Here is a 14,226-nt window from a genome sequence, read left to right as displayed (position 1 = left end):
ACATCTCATGAGTGAGTGAATCAAAGAATTCCATCAATTAAGGGTGCACATGAATGAGGATTCTCCAAAGTAAATGGTAGCATAGAATTTCTTAAAGGTTCTCCTGGTCTTCCATTGGGTTGTTTTGGTCAGAAACTGGTGGAATTCCTAGAGAGATGACCACAAATTAGTCTGTCTGGTAAATTATGTTGGGAGATGAGCAGACAGCCCCTGGGGAATCTCTAGATTTGAAGAGTGATTCACAGTTATCTCTTTAATGAAATATACAAATCACTTCAATGGTAGGGTATGTATAAAGCAGACCACACACTTTATTGTACAAATACCACAACACCACTGGAATTTACATAAGAAATTAGAAATTGTTACATGGAATGTTTTAATTCTGAAAGAGAATGATACTGAAACAGGCAAAAAAGTCAAGGTAAGCTACAACACGTTGTCATACAAAATGTACAAAACATCTGATGCTAACTAGACATGATCTTGTGTTGCACTTTCCACAGTTTAACACATATATTAAAAAAAAGTACCAATTTGTGTTAAATTTTTTTAGAAGGAAAGAAAAGGTTTTCTCTTCAAGTTACTTCTGTCATTGAAGCAGAGTGGTTCTGTAAGAGGACAAAAGGAAAGCACTTGATGATAAATGTTACAACTGACGGAACAAAGCAATTTAGTTTGGGTCAGAAACTATGCACACTGCAAATGGATTTTGCCAGTGGGGTTTACAGTAATAGATTAAAAAGTTTTCAAGTTTATTCCACAACAATTGAGCCAAGTAGGACTGGTACGCAAACCACATAGTCACAGCACACAACACCAGAGGCACCTCAACCATGGACGTAAAATTTGCAGTGTGCACGCACAGAGGCGGATAACTATATTAATTGACAGACGTGGACGGTACCAGACATCCTGCAAAGGGGGAGAAAGTTATGGGTAAAAGTGGGATCCACAGAACAGTACAACAGGCATTTCAAATGTTAGAACAGACTGAGGTTAACGTTCAAAGCACTAGAAAACTGGGGTGCCCTCTAACCAGGATATTGATTTCTTTTTTAATTGCTACACAACAGAAACTCTGAAATCAAAATTTTTCACAGTACTGCTACTGAGTGATGTTGTATAACTCTGCATCACCTATGTGTGTTACAGTTGTGGACCTTCCATTTATATCGAGCTGGGACAAAATAGAAGTTTGGAAGCATCTTTTATATTATAATATAATCAATTTTAGCTATGCTGCATACTAATCTATATAATGTGATGTTAATTCGATCAAGTGTGTAGCTTTTCAATGAATGGCTACTAAGTGTTTTTAATCATAGATTGGATTTTTACTTTCTGGAAATGAAATGTATTGATTATAATAGTTCTGTCAAAAAAAAGCAGTTAAAAAGAAAAGTCCATGAGAGTCATTGCAGGATGTTTGAGCAGAAGCATAGGGTCTTACAGTACAGAGCAGCCATTTGGCCCATCATGTTTGTACTGGATCAAATGAATAGCAATGACTAGTGAGGTGCGAGGTATTGTGTAGCTTCAACTCCACAAAGCCCTGGACGTCTCCCTCCCAGCCACTGAGAGGCAAACAGTCTAAATGAGGTACAAAATGAGGAGAAGAGGGACAAAGAAAACCAATGAGGGTTTTCGCTCTTTCGCATCTGCCACAGAGCAGTCAGTAGTGACATCATTTTCAGCCCTGTGACAATCTCCCCACTGGAGAAGGTAGATCAGATAAGGAAATCGAAAAGATGGCAAGATTCTCATCATGCTCTTGTAAAGGTGAAATTAGCGTGAAGCAGCCATGTAAAATGGTGATTTATTTTAAAGCGCTTCTTCATCTTTCCATTGACCAACACAGAGGAAAATGGAAGCCAGTTTCATTCTTGTGGTGTGAAGAGGATTCACTAATGAGAAAGTGAGTTTCAAAGTGAAAACTAATGAGGGTGGACTTCATTAATAATGGATGAATGAATAATGGTGACTTTCCAGGTACATTCTTGTAGTGATACCCCTCATGCCACCAGAAACTGGGATTGTGAAAGTTCTGAGGCCCAATGTGTGCTGGTGTCAGCCAAGGGCTCACACTCTGAAGGACAGGCCCTTATCAACAAAGATGAGGGAGAGGTGTTTGTGGGAGAGATGACGGTGGAGATCGTTTGAAAGCTGACAAATTCTTTTAAACATCACCTCTTTGCGTAACACCAACTGGAGTCTGCTAAATTCAATCACTTGGCATTGACTAAGGCATTTAATGGGGACAAAATAAACTGAGTCAGTCCTGGTTAACTTGTTTCACCAGGTGAAGTGTTGAAGGATTGACATGAGCTTCAGTTTTGTTTTACAGTGATAAAAAATGGTAGATAAAAATCGGATTAAATAAACTGCTCTCATGCTACTCTCTGACAAGTAGTTCCTCCCTTTCTAAAAAAAAATTTGCATTGGTTTTTCAATTGCTAACCCACCCTGCCACATGCTCTCAGGGACTGACATAACACATAGGAGGGCAGGGAAAATGCATCTTGCCCTGGGCAAGATGGCATTCGCATGCACACTCACGCTCCCCCTGCTTTCATTGGGAGATGAAAGTACCCATGTGAATCATCTCTGCGACCTAATCACCTGAAACAGAAAAAAAGTTCCTGCCTCAAAGTTGTGAAAGTTCGACAAAAATCCAACACAAACAAAACTGGTCATTAATCACTTACCTGTTTAGTCCTTTTAGCCTGTGCATTGTTCCTCTGATTATAAGTGTAAATCCGTAAGTACCAGGGGCATGGAATATTTTCAATCACTTGGGGTTGGTGTCAATAGTGTTTGGGTCAAGTACAAAATGACGATGCAGAGTGAAGCACCCTCTCTTCGCTGCAGCGATGTACCTAATTCCCAATTCAGGGCTAGCATCTCCTACTGCATTAACTTGCAAGGCATTTTGTGCTACACAGTTTTTATATCAGGTGTGATGTGTCTCAAAATTACCTGACAGCATCTTGCTTGAATCTGTCACCAAATAGGGCAATCTCACTCTATTAGATTAAGCTTTAATTTTAAGCATAGGCCCCATGGATGAACAGATCCTGGTTTACCATCTACTAGCGCCACCATCCCAGTCCATCACTTAACTGTTGTTAAAAATTCTGGAGTTTTTCATTCTAAACTGTTGTAATTACAGCCACATTTAAGCAAAAATAAAGGGATGCCTTATTTGGAATGTAAAAGCAAAGAAACACAAGCTATTAAGTCCAACAGTTCTGTGTTGGTCAGTACATCCCATCTCTAACTTTATTTTATCTTACCCCATCAAAAGAACATATGCCTTTGGCAAGTGGCAACAGTGTTTAATCATTTGTGGATCTTTAGTCGGGTTAATCTGAATTTACTGCACTGAACAAATCTAATGTTGTGGGCGAAGAGGGGGAAGACTTTAATTTGTTATCTGTAATATTTGCCAGCTTTTTTTAAACAAGTGTGTAACTTTATTATACAAAAGCAGGGATGATATCTCCTACATCTTTCTTTTATTTCACCAATATCCAGTAATAAAAACAACAGTTAACAAACCATGCTAATCAATATAGACCTCCACGTTCAGCAACACAGCAGCAAAATGCTGCTAAGTATATTTGCATTATAGTAGCTTTGTTGAATAACAATGCATCCATAGTCTCTCATCACTAAACTTGTAATGAACCAGATCATTAATGGACAGGGTGACAACCCAATGGCTCTGGGCCATGCACTTGTACACATTGGCCACTCTTTCAACATTGCTACTGCTACACAGTGCAGGCAAAAATAAATAAGTCTCTGGTCACGTCTCCCTTGCTGTAATTTAAATTAACATCATCCACGGGACCCAACTGGCACAATATGAATAAAAACTGAAAGAACTGAGTTCTGAGGAAGGATCACCCGACCCAAAACGTTAACTCTGATTTCTCTTCAAGGTGCTGCCAGACCTGCTGAGCTTTTCCAGCAATCTCTCTTTGTGGCAGAATATGAAGATAGCTATCAAAATATAGGAACAGAAGCAAGCCATTCAGGCCCTCCAGTCTGTTCCACCATACAATTATCTCATAGCTGATCTTTACCTTAGATGCTATATACCAGTTTTAAGGTCCATAATCCCTAAATATCCTTTTATTTGTCAAACAATCTAACAACCATCTGTTTTCAAATTTTCATTTTGACATCCAGCCTCAGTAGAGGAGGTTCCAGATATCAACGAGCCTTTGTATGAAGGAATGTTTGCTGAAAGGCTTAGCACCAATTTTAAGGTTTCCATATCTTGTTCTGGACTTGTCCAGAGATGATACTCTGTTGTCATACCCAATCAAATTGTTCAATCATCATAGACCCTCTAGAGATGGAAAATTTGTCTGTGCAAACTCTCCTCAGAATTTAATATTTGTCGCCCTAGTATAGTTTTGATTGGGGTAATGCAGCACAAATGAACATGCCAACATTTAACATAATGATGTTTAACATAAACATTAACATAATGACCTGTTTTAGAACAGGTCAGCATATGGCTCTGATTTTTGCCAGCCATGAAGGTTAGCTCTTTGACCATGCCAACTTTGAATTGGTCTAGCGACACTGCCATGAGACCAGGCAAGTAGATCTGAGCCGTGGTCCCTGTAAGACAATCAAGCATAGTGGCTAACCATAAACAGCAACCAAGGTGACATGACCGAAAGCACAGTAAAATGTAAGCTAGAAAATGTGAACAAAAATTTGCGAGGTGCCAGATTCACGGGGGACACTGGAGGGAGGCCATCCAGAAGCAGCAGAGGGGGACAGACAGAGCGCAACCTCTTCCGATTATTTGGACTCATGAATCCCCTTGAGCTCCCAATGGAGCCCCCATCCCTGCATCATTATTAAGCATATACCTCCTGGTGTGTTGGGTGTCTGGCTGGTCCTGGAAAATGACCCTGGGACGAAACACCCTCTCTCGGGGTGTTTGGCGATGTCTCCCACCTTGCTGTCATGCAGGCATTAAGGAAAAAAGAGCCACGTTGTGAGATCAATGTAATCAATAGTAATGCAGTGTGGTAATTATATTGCTTTGTTAACCGACTGCAGAAGATGTGCAATGCTCTCATTCCATTTTTGGTCGATCTGCAACAGTCCTGTGTATTCAATTTCCATTTTCAGGGGAATGGATTTCTTTTATTTACACTCTCATTTGGAGGGTTTGTCTAGATTCACTGAACATTAGCCCATTTTGTGCCCACTCTGAGAAGTTGTCAATATTCCAACAAATTGGCAGCAACAAAATGCTGGCACTATGAATGTCTCACTCTGGCGAAAATCTTGTAAACATAACTTGGAAAATAGCTTTATTGAACTTGTCTTAGATCATTCAATTTCATTAAAGCTTCAGAACTATAGTACTTAGGCAACAATTGTTTAAAGAGAAGGTTGGCAAGGTCTATTCACATCAAACCCACTAGGAATGTCATCATTGTTCATGAATGGAATCAAGTGTAATTGCATAAGCTATAGAGTATAGTAATGGGCCAACAAATCCAGACCTGTGCTAATGCTTAATTTGAGCCTCCTTCAAACCTTCCTTATTTAACCCTCGTCTCTCCAAGGTTTTCCCCCATAATGCTTGTCTAACTATCCCTCAGGCATGATCAAGTTCAACTTCTTTATCTTTTCCATCATAAATGGAAATTCTCAGTTCTAGTATCTGGTAAAACCATTTCATTTTGTTTTGTGCCTCTACAAACCTTGTTATGTGACAGAACAGTACTCCTAGAGTGGTTTATCAAAGATTCAATAAAAATTTGGCAAACTTCTCTACTTTTCAATTGCTTCAATATGTTTATGGTCAGATTAATGTATTGCTACTTCAAGTGATTTGTGAATTCATTCTCCAAGAACTCTTTGCTCCTCTACTCAAATTAGGTTTCATAAATACCACACAACCTGCATAACATGCACCAAAACTTTACCACCTGTCGCTGACATATTTGAAATCCATTTGCCAATTACTTTCCCGTATTGCATGTTTCTTGGTTACTCCAGGGAGACTTTCAAATTTAAAGTGTTAACTTGACTTTAAAACGAGGATCACTCTCAACTCTTGCTTTCCTTCTCCTTTTGATGCTCTATTTGTATTCCCAGCATTACTTTTAACTTTAGCATAGGTAATTATTATAAAATCATGCGATGATGCTACACAGGATCCCATCTGATTAATCCCATTCCTTTGCCCATTGCCCAGAGCACCATTTGTTTTCCCTCCAGTATTTGATCAAATTCATTGCCAAAGTTTTTAAACATGAATCCGGGCACTGCAATACAATTGCAATTCTTGACATTTTTTTAAAAAAAACTCCTCACCTCACTTCTGATTTTTTTTTTGCCAACTATCTGTTTTTTTAAATTATTTATTTGTCTGGTTTGTATTTATTAAATCAATTCTTTAGTGTGTCAAAAAAAAATCTGGCTCGGCAAGTCATTAACTGAGTCATTAATGTGCCATGGATCACCTAATAGTAAATATGCAATGACCGATTTGTAAGATGAGCAATAAAGCCAAGTGCTTTTGTTAATAGAGCATAAATATTTTGACTGAGAACCTCACACCGAATGCTATCAACAATTTTGTTTAATAGATAGTGCCTAGGCTGTTCTTTTCTCTTACAACATGATATTACAATAACATCTTAACAAATAGGAGTTGGGATGGAGGCCCGCATGGTTCAAGAATTGGATTTTCCCTAGCAACAATAATCCGCTGGAAGATTTGTTTATCTCTTCATGAGTCTGTTTATTAGATGAGCCCGAGTATTTTAGATTTTCATGTGTAAGTTCTTTAACCATGGCTTGTGTCTTTGGCTTGAGATAAAGCAGTAAATTCTGGTCTCACAGGCCATAGGGAAATCAAATAAAGAACAAATATATTTTGTCTTCCTACTTTTTAATCCTCTTTTTCTGTTGTCTTGATTTCCACACTCTCTTTATCTCCAGCATTTCATGTTCTTTATTTGCTTCATCAAAAGTTGTTACCTTTTGGGTTTTGTCCTCTCCCCTTTTCAAATTCAAAAGCCTTTAAGTAAAGACCTTTAAGCCTTGTGTGTTTTGCCAGTACTTTTGATCTCCCTAATGGTAAGGGGAAATAGATGTGGTGTCCTGTTGATTGCCTTGGTAGAACTATGTGGTCTGCTAGGGACTGTGGGATCCAATTGTTCTGTATTTGAGTGTGGTAACTGATCCATGCTTACTGTGCTTGATGTCTTAAGCTGAGCTCGAGTATTAAAGGAAGTTGTGAAAACTTGAGCTGGAAGGATGGTCCAGATATTTTAAATACTTTTATTAAACTCTCTCAAGTTCATATACATTTAGAAACTGGGGTTATCTCTGCATTGCTTTGCAGAAAATTAAATATAAAACATATATACTCGGCTTTCATTCTCTCAGACTGCTAACAGAGTTGGGACAATCCATGTCGTTAAGGGGCCTAATGCATCCATTTATAATTGAGTCACATAGTTGTGCCAATTAAGTGATTGTTTTAAAAAAAAATCATCAACCAGCACTTGATCAGAGAAACCAGGCTCTGATCTCTACAAAGGGTCTCACCTCTTGCCTAGCATAGGACAGGGGAAAAAAACTTTGGTTTTTTTCTCTTTTTGAGAAGTTTATCAAGATTTTTTGGTTAGATCACTTATTGGTAGCTTTATTTCATTCCAGTTTCTCAATCTGAGAACAGAGAGGTCTCCTCTTTTGAACACTACCAACGCATTGAGTAACACTATTTGATTTGTATGGTGAAAAGGACCAACCTTGGTGATTTTTAAGGTGGCTTGGATGAATGAACATCTCACTGAGTGAAGGCAGGATCATAAAGCAAAGTATGAAGTGGGGAATCTGTGTAGCTTACCTGTGCACTTAACGTTTCAAGTGGGCTTTCCACCCGAGGGAATGTCATCAACGGGACTCCATGTGGATCCTCGGGCTTTTGTTTAACAGATGTGGCCTGTGTTCCTTTGAAATTGTGAACAACGCATGTTCCCTGGCAAAAAATGCAAATTAGGGTAAGGAACCATTCACTTTGGATTATGTAAAGACTACATTTTCTTTTTCTTTCTTTTTTGGATCGTGGATCAAAATCGGGGGAGAAAAGGTTGCTTTAAAGCAAGGGCTGTGGAAAGAGTTGCTGCACTTTTTCTTAAAAGAAAAGTAATTACTGAACATGTAATGAATTATTTAGGACAGTGCTCTGTTGAAGCTGTGGGAAAAGAGATCTATGATGGCGCTGGGTGGAGTGGGTGTGTGCTAAGTAAACTTTGCCCAGCAACAAGTTGCTGATTGGTCTGTCCAGTCAGGACTCATGCCGGATGATGTCAAGTCTCCTGGTTCCTGAGCAGGTGAACAGCTTTTAGGTTTACAATCAAGAGGACAAAAGCCTCAAAACATAGACAAGAGGCTGAATCTTGTGGTTTTCTTTTTTTTGGCGAAGTCAAAATTGTGTTGCATTTTTGAAAGAGTTTGTTGCTGTGAGGCAAGATTTTTTTCACCCTATCTTATCAAACTGTCCACATTTAATTATCTACCCCACCATTGGTGCATCCCGTGTCCAATTTCCACCCCATCTTAGCACTCACTGGTGCCAGAACAACTCTCCAACACAAGGGGTACCCACGAAGTCACCAGTGTACCTTGTATTCGTGCTGTCTTTTATAAGATAGTACTTCCCTGGGTAAACTACTATTGGTCTGGAGCTGCCTGCACTGTTCCTGAACGTGGCAGAAAGGGAAATCCGTGTCCTGCTTTGCAAACAGAGGACCTGCTGGATGGGCTGGTGCCAACATAGAACTGCATCCTTCTCCAGGATTGGCAGTGGAGGCCACAGTATCAGATTGTGCCAGCCTGCTTCAAGGTTACAAACCAGGTTAGAGCAGTCTTGGCTGTCTGGAGGTACACCCAGCACTGTAGGAAGAAGATCAATGTTCTTCTCCACTTTTACAGGGTAAGTGTCACCATCTTCTCTGCATCACTCTTGCACTCTGCCTCTGTTTCCAACTATCCCCCCGAGGATCATGCTGTATCTTTCTATTAGCTGGAACATCTTGGCTCGCTCACTCTCGCCTGCCCCAATCCCTGACATCACTAATCCTGCATGCCCTCTGAGCTGCCTACTCACTCACTTGGGATGCCTTCTTTTTTGGTGCAGGTGAGAAAAGGAAACAGCTTGTCACCCACTTTCATCTCCCACAATACATGCCTCTCTACAATTCTGGAAGGAAACAGCCCACAGTGTAGGGCAGAAAAAGTCAAAATGGGTGGTGGGTCACCTGATGTTCGGCTCCTCATGAGCAGATCATCCTGTCTCTGACCATCCTAGCAAGACCTATTTTGGTACCAGAGGCTGCTCTAACTGACTGTGCTGGGATCCCCTCAGCAAAGGCTGAGACTTATTGTCAACCAGGACAAACTTTCTGACTTTGTGTCTGCACTGAACTGAAAAGACAGTAATAATTTGAGCCTGGTATCACTGGTTGAGGGTATGAAGTACAAAACAGCAAAGCAGGGATGCTGTGAGCATCCAAGTTGGGCTTAGAGTGAGCACTCTAACAGTGAGTGAAGAACTTGGAAATGTGGCCAGGTCTAGTCCATAAGCTGTGTGCATGTCCCTGAGCACACTGTCCTTGCTGCAGCATTACAATAATAGTTGCTGGTGCAGCACTGAAGTGAATCAGATGTGCCAGGAGGATCATTAAATGCTGGCATATGAATGGCAATGTCTATGGATATGGGTGCATGAAACTGGTGCCCATGGAGTGTGCACTAAGATGTTGGTGCCTGATCTCTGACATAGAGGTTGTTCAGAGCAAGCAGCAAGATGAGCATGTTAAATGCTTGCTCTGTGTTTTTGTTTTTATCAAGTTTTCCTGGCATCATGCTTGTTTGGTGAATTTGATAAGGTGGGAAGTGACCTGGGTTAGTGTCAATCAAGACAGCAATTGTAGTTCTGAAGAAGGGTCCTGACCCAAAATGTCGACTTTCCTGCTCCTCTGCTGCCTGGCCTGCTGTGTTCCTCTAGCTCCACACTGTGTTGACTCTGACTCCAGCATCTGCAGTTCTTGCTATCTCCAAGATTGTAGTTCTTAATCATCTTGTTATCAAATGTGACGTTTCTGAAGTTTTGTAGGGAAGACCAATATTGCAGGAGTGACCTGAAGAACAGGTTTGGCCCCTTAACTAACTTATAACATCTGTTTGAGGTGACAGATGCCTCTTGTTTGTCATTCCTCCATATTTGGCAGGTTTCACTCATTTGGCTGAAAATGCTTCCCTGCTACCCCTCCTCCACTTTTTTTGGGAGTTTAGGAGCTCACTATCAGTCCACGATGTCGCCCAGCCCACCGCTGGGTCGCATTCTCATCTTCGTTCAACAATAAATCATCATGAAGAGAATTATCGTGGGGAAAGAAACCACTTGGCAGACCTTACCCTAATTTTAGGAAACCTTTCCAAATGAGAAGCAGTCACAATGGAGGTGAAAAATGAGCAAATCAATTTTAAAGACAAAATCAATCCAAAATAATTACGGTTATTTAAAAACACATGGCAACTTGATAAACAATTTTGTTGATCAGAGTATCAACACCTTTTTTTCTATTTTTGTTCTATGTTTCTCCTTTATTTTATAATGGTAAATATTGCCCCCTTGCACGGAAATGAAAAAAGATTAATTTGTATAAACTGACCATTTGCATGAACTAGCACAGTTGCATCTTCCATCTAATATATGGATCAGACTTTCAGACCAGATAATGGTCTTGCAAGAAAATGAACTAAAGATGGCCATTATATCAGAAAATTGTAAATTGAAAACTGTAAATTATAGCTTCAATTTTCACCTTTAGCACTGCCACAATGTCAGCCGACCACCTATACCTCTTGCTTAAATTCAATCTAGGTAAAAGCTGGATGTTAATCATTGTTTTTATTCCCAGACATTATGGAGCCTCTGGAATGTGGTGTCAGATGGTAAGTAACACGAGGGAGCTGGATTGGCTGAGATGAGGATTGTATCATGTAGAAAGTATTGGCCCATAGAGACAAGACATGTGTTCCTTGTGATATCCTCGATTGGCTTCAATTGTCTGAAGGCATTGGATTGGAATTTTTGAGAATGTGTTTGCTGACTGACCCTGGGTTTCTCCTGTTTTATTTCTCCTCCTTTTTGTCTTCGCTACTTTCTCATATAGCAAATGTGTTTGGTTATGAAGCTGTGATCCTGGCTATTTTGGTATAAGATGTGCTTGTTGACCAAATAGCCTTTTCTGTCCATCAGGTACTTGTTTTCATGTTGGAGAGCAGGATGTGGATCAACAGTTATTTCTCAAATGGGAATATTCCATGTCTGTAGGCCAGTGGGAAAGGTTACAATGAACAAAGGGTTGATTGGTCGCACAGAATGAGATGAATTGTCAAAAAGTTAACAGGCAGGAAATGGTGTTATTTCTGTGCTTTTATCAGAGACAGCTGACTGAATAATAGACAGCCAGGAGCAATGTTTGCTCACACCGTCAGATTGGGATTGATGGATGAAGCTGGGAATGTGAAGCGGGAAGGGAAAACATAATTCCATCCAATTTAGGCAGAGGTAAAGTGGGAGGTTCTTGCTCAAATTAGTAAGGTTAAAGTATCAGGTTGCTGTTGTACTTGATCCCCCACTGACAATGGGGAAGCATTAAACACAGCTTCCCTGGTCAAATAGCTTACTATGTCTACATCCAGCTGCCCTGACATCCATCTCAGCCCCCGCTAGGACCAAACATTTCAGGCCAAGGTTTCAGACTTTTCACCTTTTTTTTAACCAGCTAAACTGGCCTGCAGGAGGATGAAGCTTTTGCTAAGGATAGATAGTTCATGGTCAGAGGAAATACATAGCAATAAATAGGATTGGAAAGAAAGAGGGGGCCAAAATCACTTGAACAGAGTCCAGCCTCACTTATTAATTTCAGTACAGCAGGACAAGGGACAGTCATAGTTCAAGGAAGAAAACACTGAAGTTAAATATTCAGGCCAACTTTCTACATTAAACAAATTCTTTTCTCCAACTATGTTAATGGATACGTGCATCTTAGAGTCTAACTTTTATCTTGGACCAAGTTACCCAGCAGTGGGGACTTTTTAATTTGATACATCTGTACAGTTTCAGTGCTAAAGACAAGATGGACTTACCAAAAACAATGCTACTGTGCTGCCCAGTACAAAGCCTGCAATCACATCGGAGCAATGATTGCGGTATTCAGACACTCTATTCAATCCTGTTAAAAAAGCAGCACAGAGAGCCCCCAAGCACAACACGGGTTTGGCTAACCTGCTGCTTTTGGTCTTTATTGTGCTTGTGATGTACATCTGAAAAAAAATGAGGTCACACACAGATCAATAGCATGGATGCACTTATCAAGGCTTAAGAAATTACAAGTCTGTGCAAAAGTAATAAAAGGGGATCCCAATGTAATACTTACTGGTGTGATGCTTCCTATTTTATCAAGTGGAGAGTACAGGTCAAAAATACTTCCTTGGCAATGAAGAGCTTTAGGAAGTCCCAGGATCATGAAACTGGCTACATAAAGGCAAGTACCTGCTACATTTCCAGCTAATTCTCATTCAGCATTCTTGGCTGAGAGCCCAAGAATCCATTAGTCTATTAAAACAGCTATACCCAACAGAAACAGTGCTTGATGGAAAACATTTCCTCTTTGATCAATTAAGAAAATAGATTCTACGTTCTTTAAGCAAGGGAAAGATTCAAGAGCTTATTGATACTTTAAAAGTCTGACAATTTTCCAGGACTGTCACAGAATCAGTATTTTCCTTGTGAATGACTTCTTTATTTTTTTTGTGAACGTCAGCATTGCTGGCAAGGCCTATGTTTGTTCACCATTTTAATTACCCTTGAACTGAAATGGTTTACTCAGCTATTTCACAGAAACTGTTGAAAGTCAGCCACATTCTTGTCAATTTGTAGTCACGTATCGGCCAGAGCAGGTAAGGGTAGCAGATTTCCTTCTCTCCAGGATTTTAGTGAACCAACTGACATTTTGAAACTGAGTGGTAGTTTTATTGCGCCATTTCCTGAGACTAGCTTTATTTTCCAGATTTATTAACTGAATTTTAAATTCCACAGCTGCAGTTCTGTTTCTATTTCTATTGAGCCTCTGGGTTATAAAAATCTAGTGACATTCCACCTCTGCACCTGAATGTCTGCTTCTTTTATGAAGATTTTCCATTCTACCAATTCTATTTGGAGTTGTTACTGTGTGAATAGGTATGACTTGGTATGGGAGGGTATGCCATAAGGGATGGGTGGTGAAGGGTAAGTTGGCATAGAGAATGAGATGCCATGGAACAGTGAGGAGGCAGATGGGCATCAGAAACTCCATTTAAGCTTATCTTTTTTTAAAAGGTTCCCTCATCCAGACTATGACACGTGACACTACAGATGTCATAATTCACAAAGTCGTACAGAAAATGGCCTGACTTTCTAAACTGTCATGGGTGGAGGTGTAAAATAGTAGAGTAGGGGATACCTACCACCCACAATGGAACCAATCAGGTTGAAGAGTGCAGGGTGCAGTGCACGTGACATGAAATAACACTGGGAATCCTGGAATCTGGTCTCACCCAACATTTTTTCCAAAAGTTGCAGAGTCTCAAACAGGAAAATCCAGCACAAATGCCGACCATTTAATTGATCGCAAGCAAAACACAAGATACAAACATACCTTTTAGCTAGCCCATGTATGCAAAGAAAATAAAGCTCAGTAAAGCTTAAAGAAACGGAAGAAAAGCACTGATAAAGATGAATTGTTTGGTACCGCATCTGCAAGATGGTTTATTCATTTATGTTTTAGGAAACAATACTGAAGTTTGACCACAAGAAAGCATGATGCCAACATTAATTTGGATCTTTACTTACTTCAGTAAACTAGATAAACCACTCCAGAAAAGTTTTTGATGCCTCTGTACATAAGAGGACTCGATGAAGCCATTTTTAAGGAGATTTAACAACAATGACATGCAACTCTAGATTTAGTCTTGGGGAAAATATTTTAGCCCTAAAGCCACAAAGATAATATTTCCACTGTCAAAACCATCTTTACTGTTGTTCTGAGGGACTAGAACATTACTTTTGGATCCTGTTTGTGATCCTATTTATGAAAGCCTGGCTGAGAGAAAAATAAAAAA

At 39.9% G+C, this 14,226-nt stretch overlaps 1 protein-coding gene across 2 annotated transcripts in view; it reads right to left on the bottom strand.

The window, feature by feature from the left end:
• Positions 1 to 342: 342 nt before the first annotated feature.
• plppr1 (phospholipid phosphatase related 1) overlaps positions 343 to 14,226 on the bottom strand; it is a 101,898-nt gene continuing 88,014 nt past the window's right edge. Inside the window, exons 6-9 of one of the 2 annotated variants that reach the window (XM_048595027.1) lie at positions 12,214 to 12,390; positions 7,901 to 8,032; positions 2,560 to 2,622; positions 343 to 611 (exon numbers count right to left, since the gene is read on the bottom strand). In XM_048595027.1, the coding sequence (XP_048450984.1) occupies positions 2,602 to 2,622; positions 7,901 to 8,032; positions 12,214 to 12,390 (330 nt within the window). In that variant the 3' untranslated portion in view covers positions 343 to 611; positions 2,560 to 2,601. The remainder of the gene's footprint in view (positions 612 to 2,559; positions 2,623 to 7,900; positions 8,033 to 12,213; positions 12,391 to 14,226) is intronic. The other variant, XM_048595026.1, reaches the window with a different exon arrangement.

The sequence above is a fragment of the Rhincodon typus genome, chromosome 3, assembly GCF_021869965.1.
Source record: "Rhincodon typus isolate 14 chromosome 3, sRhiTyp1.1, whole genome shotgun sequence".
Lineage (NCBI taxonomy): Eukaryota > Metazoa > Chordata > Chondrichthyes > Orectolobiformes > Rhincodontidae > Rhincodon > Rhincodon typus.
This window is presented reverse-complemented; position numbering and strand designations above follow the sequence as displayed.